General features: G+C 33.8%; 1 protein-coding gene across 1 annotated transcript in view; it reads left to right on the forward strand.

The window, feature by feature from the left end:
* LOC137622395 (uncharacterized) overlaps positions 1-17,752 on the forward strand; it is a 150,879-nt gene that overhangs the window by 37,281 nt on the left and 95,846 nt on the right. Inside the window, exons 13-16 of the mRNA XM_068353008.1 lie at positions 5,812-6,007; positions 8,758-9,009; positions 16,364-16,505; positions 17,124-17,214. Of these exons, the coding sequence (XP_068209109.1) occupies positions 5,812-6,007; positions 8,758-9,009; positions 16,364-16,505; positions 17,124-17,214 (681 nt within the window). The remainder of the gene's footprint in view (positions 1-5,811; positions 6,008-8,757; positions 9,010-16,363; positions 16,506-17,123; positions 17,215-17,752) is intronic.

Here is a 17,752-nt window from a genome sequence, read left to right on the forward strand (position 1 = left end):
GAAATCTCGACTTGGGCAAACAAAAAGAAGCATATACCCATCAAAAAGAGAGATGGCTCTGTTATAACAACAGATGAAGAAGAAAGAAAACGTTCTACGGAACGCATTAGTAAGGCTATGAATAGGAGATATGAAGGGAATAATTTGATTGATATACCTTAACCTGGTAAAGACCTTGATGTGCCCATGAGTGAGTTCAGTGTGTTTGAAGTTGAAGCTATCCTAAAAAAACTAAAGAGATAGAAAGCCCCGGGATACGATGGAATTACTGCCGACATGATACTGGCCGTTAATGAAGTGACACCTAGACTACTTACTAGATTATTTTGTAGAATGTGGCATGAAGAGGCAAAATCTGATGATCGGTTATTAGGACTGTTGGTGAAAATAGCCCCCCCCCCCAAAAAAAAAAAGAAAAAAAAAAAAAGAAAAAAAAAGAAAAAAAAAGATCTTACCGATTGCAATAATTATAGAAGCATAACATTTACGTCAGTCGTTATGAAAATATATAGTATGCCTATTCTAAAGAGACTGCAGAGAAAGATAGAAGCAAATATGAGAGATGTTCAAGCTGGATTTAGAAAAGGTAGAAGGTGCACTGAACAAATTTTCATTATGGGAAATGTTGTACAGCAATGCATATACTATAGAAATCCCCTTTAGATGGCATTTGTGGACTATGAAAAACCGTTTCATAGTGTGCACCAGCCAAATTTAGGGAGAGTCCTAAGTTATTATGGAATTCTTCTTAAATAGGTAAATTCAATTAAGGCTGTTCATGAGCTTAGCAAGTGCAAAGTTAATGTTAATGGAGTCTTATCAAATGAATTTCCAGTGAACAGCGGGGTACTCCAAGGAAATGTGTTGTCACCTATGTTGTTTATCCTCCTCATGGATTTTGTAATGTGTAGAACAGTCAGAGATGGTGGAGAAGGATCGGACTGGATTGTTGATAGGAATCTAGCAGACCTAGAGTATGCTGATTATGCTGTCCTTGTTAGCCGAACACCACAGGATTTGAAATGCTTGCTCACCATAATGCATGAAATATCACACGAGGTTGTGCTGAAGGTGAATAGAAGAAAGACAGAGATGATGAGAATGGAGTATGCATTGGAAGATGAAATATCATAAGAAGGAGAAAGGATTAACGATGTAGAATCATTTCAGCATTTAGCAAATAGGATCTCCAATACAGGGTCTTTATAATTAGAGTTTAGTGAACGATTGAAAAAAGCAAATCAAACAATGTCTGGATTAAGTAAAAATTTAAAATTAAATCGCCGGAAATTACCTATATAAAACAGATTATGGATCATTTTAGGGATATCTGTGCTACTAAATGGACACGAGTCATGGAATGACAATGAAACAAACTCCAATATATTTAATAGATTTGAGAACAAAGCCCTCAGAGGGATATTGGGAGTTAAATGGCAAAAAAAGATTAGAAATGAAACTATAAGTGTCATATATTCGAGTGTCATATGTGAGTGAGATCATAATGAGGGGTAGATGGAGATGGTTTGGGCATGCTCTTCACACTCCCCAAAAGAGATTTGTTCACTAAACATTCAGCTGGGCTCCACAAGGCACTAAAAAAGTTGGAAGTCCCAGGCCTACATGGCTGAGGACTATGAATTTTGAAGTAGATGATGAATGGAGAAGCTATGAATTAAAAGTTCAAGATAAAGATGACTGGCAAAATCTAACTGAGTCCTTTTACGTCAATAGGTGTAGGAGGAGATGATGATGATGATGATGATATATATATATATATATATATGTGTGTGTATATATATATATATATATATGTGTGTATATATATATATATATATACATATATATAAGTATATATATATATATATATATATGTGTGTGTGTGTATATATATATATATATATATATCTATATATATATATATATATATATACAGTATGTATATACAGTATATATATATATATATATATATGTGTGGTGTGTGTGTGTGTGTTTATCTATCTATCTATCTATCTATCTGTATATATATATATAATGTATATATATATATATATATATATATCTTTTTGGAACAAATCCATAGCATATAAGGGAAAAGATCGATATTCTTAGTAATATATTCAACATATTTGAGGTTATTCTTCATTTTTCTTCTAATTCATCAATATTTGTGGAATTAGAGCATTATCACCCCTTGCACTTTCCACACATGGCTGTAAATTTTTGTTAATTTCTACGACCAATGCAGACTCTTCTGTTATAACCGTTGTGGGCTGAGGCGTTGTCTGTAAATCTGGTTTGTTTTTACTATCTTTCAAGTTTCAAGGGTCCAGCCCTATTCACTAGAGTCCATGTAGTCCATGTGGCTCATTTTCTTCGTCACACTAAATAAATGGAGATAATTAATGGGTTTTCTAAGTAGTATGCTATCATCTATTCCTAGGAGCAAGAAAACATTATTCCAATTTAATCTGAAATTAATAATTATTTTAATTGGATTTGCATAGTAGATTGGGTCCGTCAAAATGCTTTAACTTTCCACTCATGTAGCTGGTAGAATACTGGTAGACTACAAAATTTTATGTCTGCTGATTTTGGAGGCAGACTGTTCACATGAACAGTGATAGTGTTAGTTACAGTTTTTGAAGAGAACTTTGTGTTGAAACGAGTCGAATGACTCCTCTGCTCCACTACCACATAATTTGACCACAGTTTTTTCTCGGGCTTTGGTTATGTCTGATTTTCTAGATTCACCTTCCCGAAGACTTCTGCAGTCTGTCTGAATAATAGAGTTTTAATCATCTTCAGATTTATAGCTTTCTAATTCGTTTAATCTTAGACACTGTTTTGCATCCAAGGAATGCATGAATAAGTAATATACATTTGGCATACAGTTTCTAGAAGTGCATTCCTAGTTTTTCTAATGTTTTTGACTGCTTTTTCAACTCAATGTCACTTCATTTTTAAAGTACACTGAGTACAAAGATGAAATATTGGGAATCAAAAGAACTAGTAGGTCAGTGTCATCTATACTAACATTGTTTACTTGTGATGGAAGGATTTAATGGCAGTTTCAACGGTAAGTACATCAGAATTAGGTTCTGCATAAAGGATTTGACAATTCGACTCTATTAAGTGCGAGCAAAGCAGGTGTTGGAACTTTGTTGTTAACATTTCATAAAAAATCATCTTATCATACTATCTTACCTTCAAACGAAACATGTGTGCTTGGACATTGTTTCTTCTCATATGATTGGCATCCTTAGTAATTGGCCTACTGGATTAACCATCGAACATTGATTGTTTGTATCTTCTTGATATATACTTCACTTTTAGAAGCAGATAAAACCATATGTTTTACTTTGTGGCCATGTTATTGGCTGAAGTAATGAGCAACCATGTAGTACATATGCTACACTCCCACTTGGTTGCCAGTAATTGACTATTTTTGGTAGTTACCATTGGGCATCAACTAGGCTAGCCTATCAATATCTTGACGTGGCATGGCTGAGAAATCAAATAAAGATGGAGGGAGACTGCACAACTTGTAATGAAATAAATTTCTTAGATCTTCAGTGTTTGGCGCCGTAGCTAGTAACATCTGAAACAGTAACTGAGAGTAAAGTGGGATAGGTTCAATAACCATTCCTAGGGATGTTCTGCTTTTCCGTTTTTCTTGAAATTAGGTTTCGGCACATTTTTTTATCCTTATTCTCAAAAAAAAAAAAAAAAAAAAAAAAAAAATCTTTCCAACCCGCTTTGCCTCGACAACATTCACATTTAATTCAGCTGCTATGCATTAATAATATTCCTAGTGGTTGGGTCCTGTAGAAATAGATTCCAAGCTCAATTCTTAAGTGATTACTGTGTCTTGTTTTTGTTCCTTCTTTTTGTTGTTCACTGGTATCATATCAAACTCCAGTCAGCTGTTGCATACTGGTGTTGACCTAATCACAAGCTGGCATTGATAAGAGCCATATGGCGTGTTGAATCAAAGTCAGCCCTCTACCTTCATACTTCTAACACGGACCTGCTGAAAAATGACCTCTGTAGAGAGCCCTGACTAATATCTGTCACTTCGTACTGCAAGAAGACCTTCTAGGAAAGCTAAATAGACTTCTGTATATGTGGCAACCACCTGTGACTTTATTTGTAAATATAGATGGATTGATTTACATTACAAATTGGGTCCAACACCAGCCAGATATTTTCACGTCATAACACGACCTAATGTGAAACTCCTAATCCTCAATCCTTTTATCTATGACGAAATATTTTAGGATATCTGTTGGGTCCATATATTGTAGCCTAACCTTGGTAATCCCATTGTTTCTAAGTCCCTTTTTTTTAACATTTACCTTCACTTGTATTTTACAAAGGTTTTGCTAATCTTTTGGAGTGAAGTTACGATTTCCATTTAAAACCTTTTGAAGTAGATTTCCTGAACTAACAGTTTTGTCATATATTGTGTGAGTTTCTGTGTTTCTGGCATATATGAGTTGTAATCTCTCTCATACACACAAATATGTCATAATAGCCCCAATAGACACGGGAAAACTCATCTCCGTATTGAGACCTCCAGCCACACCACAATAGACTCGAATGGGCTATTATCTTTTTCTGACATAATAATCAGCAATAAATTTCACTATAATGGTGGGTCGAATATATTTATTGTTTATCTTAAACTCAAAGGTTGTCACAGAAGATATCACAGATTCCATTGATTTTCTCTTTACATCACTTTTGAAAGATTGGCCACAGAATAAGCAATGTGTTTTGCAATAAAAAGTGGAAGTAATTTACGGCACCTGCCTCTGATCAGTTTTCACTTGACCTGATTTGGTTTGAATATGTGTGAATTGACGCTCATTTTTAGACCATTTTCTTCACTGTTCATTAAGTACATCTCCTTGCTTAACCTTCACCAATAAAATTCTCTCTAAACTGCAATCATTAGTTTTACTGGTACCGTTCTGTCTTTAAACATAAGCCTCCTTAACACTGGACAGTGATTCACCAACGATGGCACATTAATACTGCTTAGAATGACATTCATGATTGAAGTTTACCTGATAAATAGAAACAAAGTATTTAATATTTTGATTAGATACACACCAAAATTTTGACATGTATCAAAATACAGCAACAATAAACACAACACCATATACACCAATAGATAAAACTTATCCAAAGTTGAAGAAAGTTTTCAAAAAATGTCGTTCGACCAAACTAGAAAAGGCACATTTTCTAAAGGAGAATTCGAGTTTATTATTATTATTATTATTATTATTATTATTATTATTATTATTATTATTATTATTATTATTATTATTATTATTATTATTATTATTATTATTATAGATATCTCTAGAATATGTATTGTCCAAAAAAATATTTTTTTGCAGTTTGTTCAGAGTCTGGCTCTGACTCAAGCTATTATACCTGGACTAAAATTGGGAAAGAAGATGATTGTAGTTAAATTTTAATGCAGATATTAAGGCGACAAAAAACGACCAAAATAGATAGTTTGATATTTTTTTTCAAAATTAATAAGCCATTTGATTTAGGAATCTAAAAACATTAACATGGGAATATTCAATTAATAAGGGATAGAAAAGTGTAGTATGAGGCAAAAACACAGTATTTTGCTCATATATGCAAATCCTGTGGTTGTGTCACACATTTGGTTAAATATTTACGAGCGTTTTTGAATAGGACAAAAAACCCTAGAATTTATCTTCATAACAAGATGATGACCACCATCAATATAGTATTTATCCTCATTGTTATTATTATCAAAATCAATAGGTTTACCAAATTGGCAAATTGAGCCCTATCGTGAAGGTCAGCAGGCTATCACCATCCTTCAGCATATCCGGCCTGCGACCTGCAACCGCCTACAAGATTACCATCGTGGCCATCAATGACAAGGGATCTTCGAAGATGACTGAGCTCAAAGCTTACACAATAACTGTGCCCGAAACACCAGAGGAAACGAATGCTGGTACGTTCTAGTTTACCATGTAAATTATGGATTAATTTGTATTCTGTTATCTACGTAACTTATCTTTTTTAGTAGTTTCTTGTAGTTTCCTGTGGTGTCTGCAACCTCACTATCCTTTTGATAAAGAAATGAAGTTTTAGGGGGAGCATATAAGCCTAACTACTGAGTTATCAACATCCATTACTTTTCCTTTCTGGTCCTTGCTTGGGTGGGGAGGGGGCTAATTTTATAATTATTAGGGAAGAAAAAGTCCAGCGTACAGCTGAACCCTTTAAAAAAAATTATAAGAATAGTTTAGGCTTGGTATATTTTTGGGCTCAATGACTACAAATACCATTTCTGGCTAATGACATAAAAATGAGGCTATGCATTTTTATTGGAATATTGCCATATTACAATTGTGGCATTTCTCAAGAAGTAATTGACCGATTTTGAGCTTCTTGGAGTGAATATCATTACTTTTTTAGGCTGATTGATCGATTTATGAGGTGTTTGAATCAATTTGATTTCGATGCCATGTTATGAATTGGATATATATATATATATATATATATATATATATATATATATATATATATATATATATATATATATATATATATATATATATATATATATATATATATATATATATATATATATATATTTTTTTTTTTTTTTTTTTTCCGGCAACACACACCAAATTATGCTGTGGTGAACATTATTTTGTCAATTTAAATTGTGTATCCTTTACTGCGTTTCCTAGTGTTGAATCTGTGTTTGGTCCAGACCACAAAGTATATTTTGTGTAAATCATTATTTTTTAATCGCATACACAGGATATATACAGAATAAAGTATTTCAATACTTACTGACAATATCATGATCATGTTAATCAGCATCATACTTATGACTAGTTTCAATTACGTGATTCTGTCTGCGGTCAGGTTGAAACAAACAAATAAGTAGATAAACCGACTCGATATTATATCCTTTCTGGTAAAAGTTATAATCCTTATTAGTTTTGATGAGATGTTTTAATTTTTTGTATTTTCTGTTTTTCTAAGTGTTCATACTCTTTCCATATTTTAGTCCTATCAGAAGATGATATGAGCAAGTGATAAAAAGGCTAGGTCTTTAAGTACCCTAGCCCCTTTTGCAAAGTTAAACAAAGTTTGCTTTGCCGTTTACATATCTTGCATGTGCTCTAGGTAAGTCATGTTCACCTAGAGATGCAATGGGTTGCACAATATCCTCTGCTATCTTGTTATTTTGATTAGAAAATAGTTTTTTTCAAGAGCACTTTGGTGTACTCCCCAACGTGCCAATCAACATCATTATATATAGAATTTGCGGTCATATATTGATCATAGAGTATTTTCGTAAGATACTCAGAACATGTGATTGTACTTTAAAGACAAAATGTGCACCAGTTTCAGCAACCAAGTCGTCTGACCTAAGCTGCTTTGAACTCCTAATTTCTCATATTACTTCTTTTATATGACGTTTTTCGGCTATTTTGATTTGTGTTATAGACGTATACAATGAAACTCACGTTCAAGTATATTACCGTCATCACTGTGATGAACTTCAAAGAACTTCTTACGTAAACCACCTAGCCTACGCATACTTGAAGAAAGAATGGTTTAAATCTCTTATAATGACGCTTGATAAAAACAAAATAAAATTATCTGTCTGCATTGTACTGGCCAACATTTTCAAGAATACACTCCATTCTGACCACACAAAGAAGCAAAAAGATGATATAATCAGTACATGAATCATACGCATCTTTTTAAAACTCTAATCACTTAATGATGTGGCTGTGCAAATTACAAACTTGTTTGTACAGTCTTTTTCTTTACTCAAAAATATTAATTGCCAGAGCAAGAATACGGCCCCCTCCTGTACCAAGGTGAAGTTTATATGATATATTTTTCATTCATTTTTACACTGTCATCACGGTCACAAAGTATTCATTCTCTAAAAGTTATAAAAAAAACTTATTGACCTCAAATCAATTCAATCACCTCATAAGTCAACTCAACACCGCCAGGAACCTCAAAATAGCTCAATTAGTTCTTGAGATACCCCGCACACTTATTGTATGAGGTATCGGGGGTCAATGCAACATGCTAACGAAGAAAATGCACACACAAAATTTTGATACCATCATCCAGAAAAGGTAACTTAAGTCCCTACGAATCACGGAAAATGTATAAACGTTTACTGTCATTTTCTCGAAAGGGTTCAACTGACTTTCTTCCTTACTAAATTGACATTTGAATCTTGTAAAGACCTTTACTACCTTTACCTCACTTTAACCAATAGAATCCATATTTGTAAAACAAATACTATATTTCAAATATTGTACTCCTTGTGCGTTATGCAAATTTTTCTGAATAAGCTTGCGATTCACATAACTTTTCCATGTAGAAAATTTTTGCATATCATGACGAGAAATGTAGCCTACCTATCTGTAGCTCTTGAAATTTAGAGTAAGTTCTTTATCGTTGCGATGCACATGCCGGTGTTTTAAATCATCTCTCTTGCAAATATTAAAACTAATAGCATGGTTTAAAATTTCTACTTGCACCAATGTTTCTATAACAGGTACCCATTACAATGGTCTTATGGGGATGATATCTTATAATTTTCCTTCCAGTTCCTAACTGTTATTTCTCCCATTTAAATCTACACACTAAAACCAATTGGAATTGCACCATCCCCTGAAAGAAAAGTAACGCGAGACACTCTTTCCCCTGCGACAGAGCCAGCGAGAGACCAAAGCCAAGAAACGAGGGTTCCGGTGGCAGTTGCTGTTGGAATCGCCGTGGCTTTGGTGCCCGTTCTCATGATGCTGATCGGAGTGCTTGTGAAAAGCAGGTTCTGCGGTGCTTGCAAGAGAAGGTCCAGAAATGTCCCGGAGTTAGAGGGGCCCGAAAAGGCGTCCCATAGCATGGACGTTGTCTCCACTTTGTCTGCAGAAGAAATTAATCCCGACATCATATCACATACTGCAGGTATTTTTCAACACTTGATATTGTTTGTGTCTACGTGTTTATTTAATAAATTGTCCAATAATAGTCCAATTGGGCATAAAGTTGTTAAGAAACCGTTAATCTGATAATTGGCAGTCAGACTGGCAGCCCTGAAATATGATTGTGTGTGTGCGCTCGCACGCTCTTGTGCGTATGTGTGTGTATGAACGAAAACTTCTTTTGCATCTGCGTTTCATATTGTAATTTTGAAACTTTACTTGTACGAATTGTATTTATCTATTTATCTATCTGAGTTTTGGGAAAAGTACTTATAACTTTATAATGCTACTTGTGATATAGTTTCAGGGGAGCGGTTACAATCAATAAATATCAAATGACAAAATGATCAATTGGATAGTAATTTATCAAATTATTTACAAAAAATTATGATATTTACATTCCTTATTCATTTTAATCAAGGATTAAGGTAGATAGCTAAAAATATTCTGTTTGTTGCTGTGTTTCTTTTTTATGCTCTTCTTTATATTGCTATTTCAAGGATTTGTTCCAACATTTTCCTACGTTGTTTATATGTTTTTGTAAATACCTTTCCAGTTATTTAAAAAAAAAATATATTGATACTAATGAGAATAGTATAATTATTATCAATATTATTACTAATTGTATTAATATCAATCACATTAATATTTTCAATGTTATTATTAACATTATTTTATATTTTGACTATAAATTTATATTAAAGTGGAAAAGAGAAAATACTAGGTTTTGATTGACGTTATGATTAATCAAATTACACTATTTGGATGCAATTGAATTAGTGATTAACTTTTTCTCTTGATTGAAAACAAAGATGCTATAATACCTAGTGCTCCAACAGGAAAAATAGCCCAGTGGAGAAAGGAAATAAGGAAATAGATAATCGTTTTGAGAAGTAATGAACAATTAAAAGAAAATATTTAAAAAACAGTGACAGCATTAAATTATATATTTCATATATAAACTATAAAAAGACGTGTCAGCCTGTTCAATATAAAGATATTTGCTGCCAGGTTAAACTGTTGAAGTTCTATCGATTCAACTAACCGATTAAGAAGATCATTCCACAACGTGTTCACAGCTGGGATAGAACTTCTAGAATACTGTGAAGCATTGAGCCCCATACTGGAAAAACCCTGACTATTACAATTAACTGCATGCCTAGTATTAAGAACAGAATTGAAATCCCCGGGAAGATCTAAATGCGAAGGATGATCAGTATTAGGAAAAATTTTATGTAATAGGAATAACGAACTAATTGGACGACAGTGCCAAATACTAATGTCTTCACCAGGAATAAGGAATTTAATAAAATTAAAAAAAGTTAAACACTTCTTCAGAGTATATTGATTACCTAAAACCTTAAAAGACTTTTCAATAAGCTATTTTTGTGCAATTGAAAGAGACACAGAATTGATATGTTTCTAAGAACAAAATTGCCTGTCGAAAATCACACATGAAATCTTGAATTACTCATAAAGAGTTAAACATTATCAATGCTGCGATCCAGTTGTTGTGGAGCCACTGTCCCCATTCTACTTGAGTTTTGTTAGGATTCAACTTCATGCTCCGTAATTTGCACCATGCAGTATTTTTTAGCTAAATGTCTTTTATTCAATTCAGCAACTTCAGATCTATATTCATGAAATGGAATTGATGCAAAGGTAGTAGTATCATCTACATATGTAACAAGCTTGTTTTCTAGGTTAAACCAAGAGTGATTTGTATATAGTTTGAAAAGTAATAAGCCAAGAACACTACCTAGAGGAACACCAGATATAATTTTTGTATACTTTTTATGGTATTATTAAAGTTTATCTTTAACCAAATGAAAAATATTAATTAGGACAAACGTTCCAATGCAAGCAAGGGTTTACCATTTGTGTACTGCTATACACGTGTGTATGTATATAGGTTGCATGTATGTATGATATCTAAATTTAATAACTTTTTGGATAAAATTCCTCTTGGTAAGAGAGAGAGAGAGAGAGAGGAGAGAGAGAGAGAGAGAGAGAGAGAGAGAGGAGAGAGAGAGAGAGAGAGAGAGAGAGAGAGAGAGAGAGAGAGACCATTTTAGATAGGTTCTTCTATGTTAACAGCAACAGGCCCTTTGTTGCCCTTAGTTGCAGTGATTGAGTCATTTTCAAGTTGGAAACCTATTGAGTGATGATGCTAAGATCAAACAGAAGATACCTTTTTTTCTGTGCAGTAAATTCTTGCAGAAAAGGGTTTCTTTTTCCTAACTCAGATTTAGAGATGAAAGTCCCATAAATGAAAATAATTGAGGAAGCCTAAGATAAAAAAAAAGATTCATTCTTTTGGAAAGAAAGAAAGGGAAACAAGACTAGGGTGGTTTTGGTAAGTGAAGAGATGGGAGGAAGAGTGTGCTTGAAGAATGATGCTAAGCAAAAATCAAGCAGGTAGGATTAGCCGATGATGACATCAGAAGATATTTATGGATTCACCTAGGGAATATATGAGGGAAGTTGGCATGACAGAGGAAGATTCAATGGCCGGAATTAGATGGAGAAAACTTTGGGTGTTTCTTCCTCCTTGTTTTAGTTTCTTTCATTCACTTCGATAGAGTGCCTTCATGTTTCGCGATTTTTTCTTCAGATTCTGATGCTGGTTTTAGTGTGGGAAAAAACTTATCGTTTAGGATTATTTTTGCATCATGAGTTTTTGAAAGGAATATTTTCAAGATTTATTCCTTTCCGTGAGCAAGTGAATAGAAGCCAAATGTATTTATTTTTTATATAGAAATTGCATTGATAAACTATTTGAGGGATAAATATAGATGAAGATACATTATCACACACACACACACACACGCACACACATACACACACACACACACACACACATATATATATATATATATATATATATATATATATATATATATATATATATATATATATATATATATATATATATATATATATATATAAATATATATATATATATATATATATATATATATATATATATATATATATATATATATATACATTTATATATCTATCTATCTATCTGTATATATATATATATATATATATATATATATATATATATATATATATATATATATATATATATATATATATGTGTGTGTATATATATGAATATATATATATATAAATATGTATATATATATATATATATATATATATATATATATATATATATATATATATATATATATATTGATATATAAATATATATATACACACACATATATATATATATGTATAATATATATATATATATATATATATATATATATATATATATATATATATATATATATATATATATATATATATATATGTATATATATATATATATATATATATATATATATATATATATATATATATATATATATATATATATATATATATTCTGTCTTATTTTTTTTTTCTTCCTCTTGTTTTTTTGAAATGGTGTGTTGGGCAGGCTTAATAGAAGGGCCATGGATGCCTGGTGGTTTATCAAGAGGTTGTCTTTTCCTTTTTCTGATTATTTTTCTTCTCAAAACCATCCTTACTGTCCTCCCTTCAGTTGAAGTGGCTATCCTGGAGGGTATTTAGCCTTGCATGGTGTATCGGCTCCTCCATATTGACCAGTTTTTCCGACTTTTTACTATAGTCTATGGGTATCATCAATCACTTTGTTTATAATTCTGTACGTATTGTTTTTGTTATAATTCTTGTTAATCTAGTTTTTAAGTGTGCTGTCTCTTTTTTTATTTCTATTAATTCTTATGCTGTCTTGAGACATTGAGCGAAATCCGGGACCAGTACGTCCTAGATTTCGTCAATGTCGTCTTCTGTATTGCAATATTCGTGGTCTTCATTCAAATATCCAAGACCTTACAGTTGCGTCCAGACAGTATGATATTCTTTTGTGCTCAGAAACTTTGGTTTCTAATATGAGGCACTCATCTGAGCTCCTTATAACTGGTTTTAAGAAGCCAATAATGTTGAAACGTGATGCCATCCCTAGGGCCAGGGGAATGGCGGTGTATATTAGGACCGAGTACCCTGCTTCTCATAAGTCCTGCTATCAATGTGGTTGTCATGAGATTCAGGTAATAAAAGTTTGTGGCAGGCATAACAACTTTTATTTGTGTTTGATCTACCGGAATCCAGACATAGATGATTCTATCTTCGATTGTCTTCTTACCATTATGGCTAAGATACAAGAAGATGATGGAAAGTCTTCTTTTGTCTTTGTTGGTGATTTTAATGCTCACCATAGGGAGTGGTTAAGTTCTATCTCTCCTACCGATCGCCATGGCTTAAGAGCTTTAGACTTTGCCTCTGAATCAGGCTGTGAGCAAATCATAAATGAAGCTACTCACAGGTCTGGTAATTGCTTGGACCTCGTATACACTGACTCCCCTGGCGTTATAACTAGTAAGGTTGGTTCTCCAGTCGGGACATCTGATCATGCCTTGATTTCATTATTAGTGAAGACTGAGCAGCCTGTCCCTGATATATCATATTCTTGTAAAATTTATATGAAATCCCAAGCAGACTGGAATGGGATTTTACATGATCTTTTGTGCTTGAATTGGTCACAATTATATAATAGTGTAGATCCTGTTGTCCCTTTGAATGAGAATCTAGTCAACATAATTGATAGGCGTATCCCTTCTCGTGTGCTAAGGTACCGAGTGAAGGACAAACCGTGGTTCAATGATGATTGTAGACGTGCTTTTTTGGAGAAGCAGGAGGCCTATCAACTTTGGAAGGGTAACAGATCAGATTTGACCTGGAACAACTATACTCAGCTTCGAGCTTTTGCTCAGAGAGTTTATGCCTCAACTGAAAAGGAGTACAATTTAACCATAAAAGAAACACTTTCTGGTACAACTCAGGAACATAAATGGTGGTCTACCCTTAAATCTGCACTCTTTGGTGTAGATGCAACAGTTCCTCCTTTACTTAAACCAGATGGCTCAGTCACTCACTGTCCAAAGGAAAAGACAACCCTTTTGGCTGATGTTTTTGACAGTAAACAGAGTAATGAAAAACTTGAACTTCCTCATTCCTGTTTTCCTGAGGCTAAACTAACTAGTTTAGCTTTTCGATCTCGTGAGATTAAAGCTCTGTTGATGGACCTTGATGCTTATGGAGGTGTAGACCCAAATGGTATTTTTCCTTTGTTTTTTATAAAGACAGCAGATTTCTTAGCTCCAAAGTTATCTGTTATTTTGCGCAAGTTAGCAAGAAGAGGAGCTTTTAGCACTAGTTGGAGAATTGGTAATGTTACTCCTCTATGTAAATGTGTTTGTGGTAGCTCAAGTCCCACTGATTACCGCCCAATTTCCATAACTCCCATATTATCTAAAGTTTTTGAACGTCTTCTGGCAAAACGTCTTAATAGGTTTGCTGAAGGTAATCATCTACTCCCTAGTTTGCAATTTGGTTTTCGTAAAGGCCTTGGAGCATGTGATGCCCTTCTTACAATCTCCAATGCTGTACAGAAATCCCTTGATTGTGGTCGGGAAGTTCGTATGATTGGCCTTGATTTTAGTGCTGCCTTTGACCGTGTTAATCATGAGGCCATTGTTTTCAAACTGAAACAGTTGGGTGTGGGTGGGTCGTTTCTTAGCATTATTATTGATTTTTAAGTAATAGATCTTAAAGAGTTGTTGTTGATGGGCACCATAGTGATTATAGGAATGTGATATCCGGTGTTCCACAGGGTAGTGTTCTTGGCCCATTACTTTTCATACTACATACACATGACATGTGGTTTGGCCTAGAAAACAAGCTTGTTGCATATGCAGATGATGCTACTCTCTTTGCATCAATTCCATCCCCTGAATGTAGATCTAGGGTTGGTGAATCCCTTAATAGAGATTTAGCTAGACTTAGTGCATGGTGCAAATTATGGGGTATGAAGTTGAATCCTAACAAAACTCAAAGTATGATTGTAAGTAGGTCAAGGACGGTGGCTCCTCAACATCCGGATCTCAGTATTGATAATGTTTCTTTAAATAGGTGTGATTCTCGACAGTAAATTTACTTTTGAGAAACATATAAGGTCTGTGTCTTCTTCAATTGCACAAAAAATAGGCTTTTTGAGAAAGTCTTTCAAGATTTTCGGTGATCAATCTATCCTGAAGAAGTGTTTTAATTCTTTCATTCTACCTTGTTTTGAGTATTGTTCTCCTGTCTGGTCTTCAGCTGCTGATTCTCATCTTAATTTGTTGGACAGAAACTTACGGTCTATTAAATTTCTTATTCCTGATCTAGATATTAATCTCTGGCACCGTCGTTCAATTAGTTCATTATGCATGTTGCATAAGATTTTTCATAACTCTGACCATCCTTTACATTCAGATCTCCCTGGACTATTTTATCCTGTTCGTAATACTAGGCAGGCAGTTAATTCTAATAGCCAGGCCTTCTCCATCAGGAGGCTCAATACTACGCAGTATTCTAGAAGTTTTATTCCAGCTGTTACTAAGTTGTGGAATGATCTTCCTAATCGGGTGATTGAATCAGTAGAACTTCAAAAGTTCAAAGTTGGAGCAAATGCTTTTCTGTTGACCAGGCGGACATGAGTCTTTTATAGTTTATTTATGACATATTTGTTTTTGATGTTGTTAATAGTTTATATATGACATGTCTGTTTTGACGTTGTTACTGTTTTTAGAATGATTTATTGTTAATTTGTTCTCTTCATTTATTTATTTCCTTTCCTCACTGGGCTATTTTTCCCTGTTGGAGCCCCTGGGCTTATAGCATCTTGCTTTTCCAACTAGGGTTGTAGCTTGGATAGTAATAATAATAATAATAATAATAATAATATATATATATGGATAAATATCAATACAACATCGTGTTCAAATAGAAATAAATTTCTACCTCATACTTGGGATCGAATATGGCATTAAGAGGCAAAACCTGAAAATACATAGTTTGCCTATTCTTAAGATACTTGAGAGAAAGATTAATGTAAAGCTGATAGATGAGCAAGCAGGTTTTAGAAAAGGTGAAAGTTACATTGACCAAATTTTCATTTTGAGACATGTTATACAGCAATGCGTAGAATATAGAAATCTTTTGATGGTATCTTTGGCCTATGAAAAAGCCTTTGATAGTGTGCACCATCCAATTTTGTGAAGAATCCTGCGTTATTTTGGAATTCCTTTTAAATATGTAAATTTGATTAAGTCTGTTCATGAACAGAGCAAGTGCAAAGTTAATGTTAACGGAATCTTATCAAGTGAGTTTCCAGTGACCAGCGGGAGCACTCCAAGGGAATGTGTTGTCACTTATGTTGTTTTTCCTCCTCATGGACTTTGTAATGTGTTGAACAGTCAGAGATGGTGGAGAGGGAAAGAACTTGGTTGGTGATAGGAATTTAACAGACCTAGAGTATGCTGATGATGCTGTTCTTCTTAGCAGACAATACAGGATCTGCCATGCTTGCTTACCAGAATGCTTGAAGTATCACGCGAGGTGGGGGTGAAGATAAATAGAAGAAAGACAGAGATGATGAGAACCGAGTTTGCAGTGGAAGATGATATATCATTTGAAGAAGAAAGGGTTAATGAGGTCTTTAGAATTTGAGTTTAGTGAAAGATTGAAAAAAAGTAAATCAGACAATGGCTAGGTTAAGAAAAATTTGGAAATCAAATCGCCTAAAATTTAATATTAAAATCACACAATATATCAGTTTAGTTAGATTGGTGTTACTCTATGGATATTGGGAGTAGATGGAGATGGTTTGGGCATGCCCTTCGCACTTCCAAAAAGAGATTATTTCACCAAACATGGGCTCCACAAGGCGTTAGAAGAATTGGAAGAACCAGGCGTACATGGCTTAGGACTATAAAGCCCGAAGTAGGGTATGATGCATGGAGAAGTATTGAATTAAAAGCTCAAGACAGAGACGACTGGCGATATCTAATCGAGGCCTTTTGCATCAATAAGCGTAGGAGGAGATGAGGATGATATATCATCATCATCATCATCTACATCATACCTTCCTATGCCTATTGACACTAAGGATCTCAGTTAGATTTCGCTATTCGTCTCTATTTTGAGCTTTTATATCAATACTTCTCTATTCATGAGCTCCTACTTCACGCTTGGTGACAGTCTTCAGGCATATAGGCCTGGGTCTCGCAACTCTTATAGTGCTTTGCAGAGACCAGTTAAAAGTCTGGTGAAATAATCTCTCTTGGGGAATGCCAATAGCATGCGCAAAATATCACCATCTACCCCTCACCAAGATCTCATCCATATATGGCACTTGAGTAATCCCTCGTATAGTTTCTTATCGAACTCTGTCCTGCCATTTAACTCCTAATATTCATCTGAGGGCTTTGTTCTCAAATCTAAGGAATTTGTTGGATGTTGTTTCATAGTCATACCACGACACGTGTCCATAAAGTAACACTGATCTCACTAAACTGATACGTAGCCAAATTTTTATATGAAATTTCAGGCGATTTTATTTAAAAATTTTACTTAAGTTACCCACTATCTGATTTCATTTTTTTTATATATATTTTCATTAAACTCCAATTTCAAAGACCCTGCATAAAGTGTCATAGTTCAAAAAATTCTAAATGATTCCGCCTCATCAATCCTTTTCCCTTCCAATGATCTTTCATCTTCCATTACATATTCCGTTATTATCATCTCTATCTTTTTTTATTTATCTTAAGCACAATCCCATGTGATATTTCATGCTCTCTGGT

Source organism: Palaemon carinicauda, chromosome 29 (genome assembly GCF_036898095.1).
Source record: "Palaemon carinicauda isolate YSFRI2023 chromosome 29, ASM3689809v2, whole genome shotgun sequence".
Classification (NCBI taxonomy): Eukaryota; Metazoa; Arthropoda; class Malacostraca; order Decapoda; family Palaemonidae; genus Palaemon; species Palaemon carinicauda.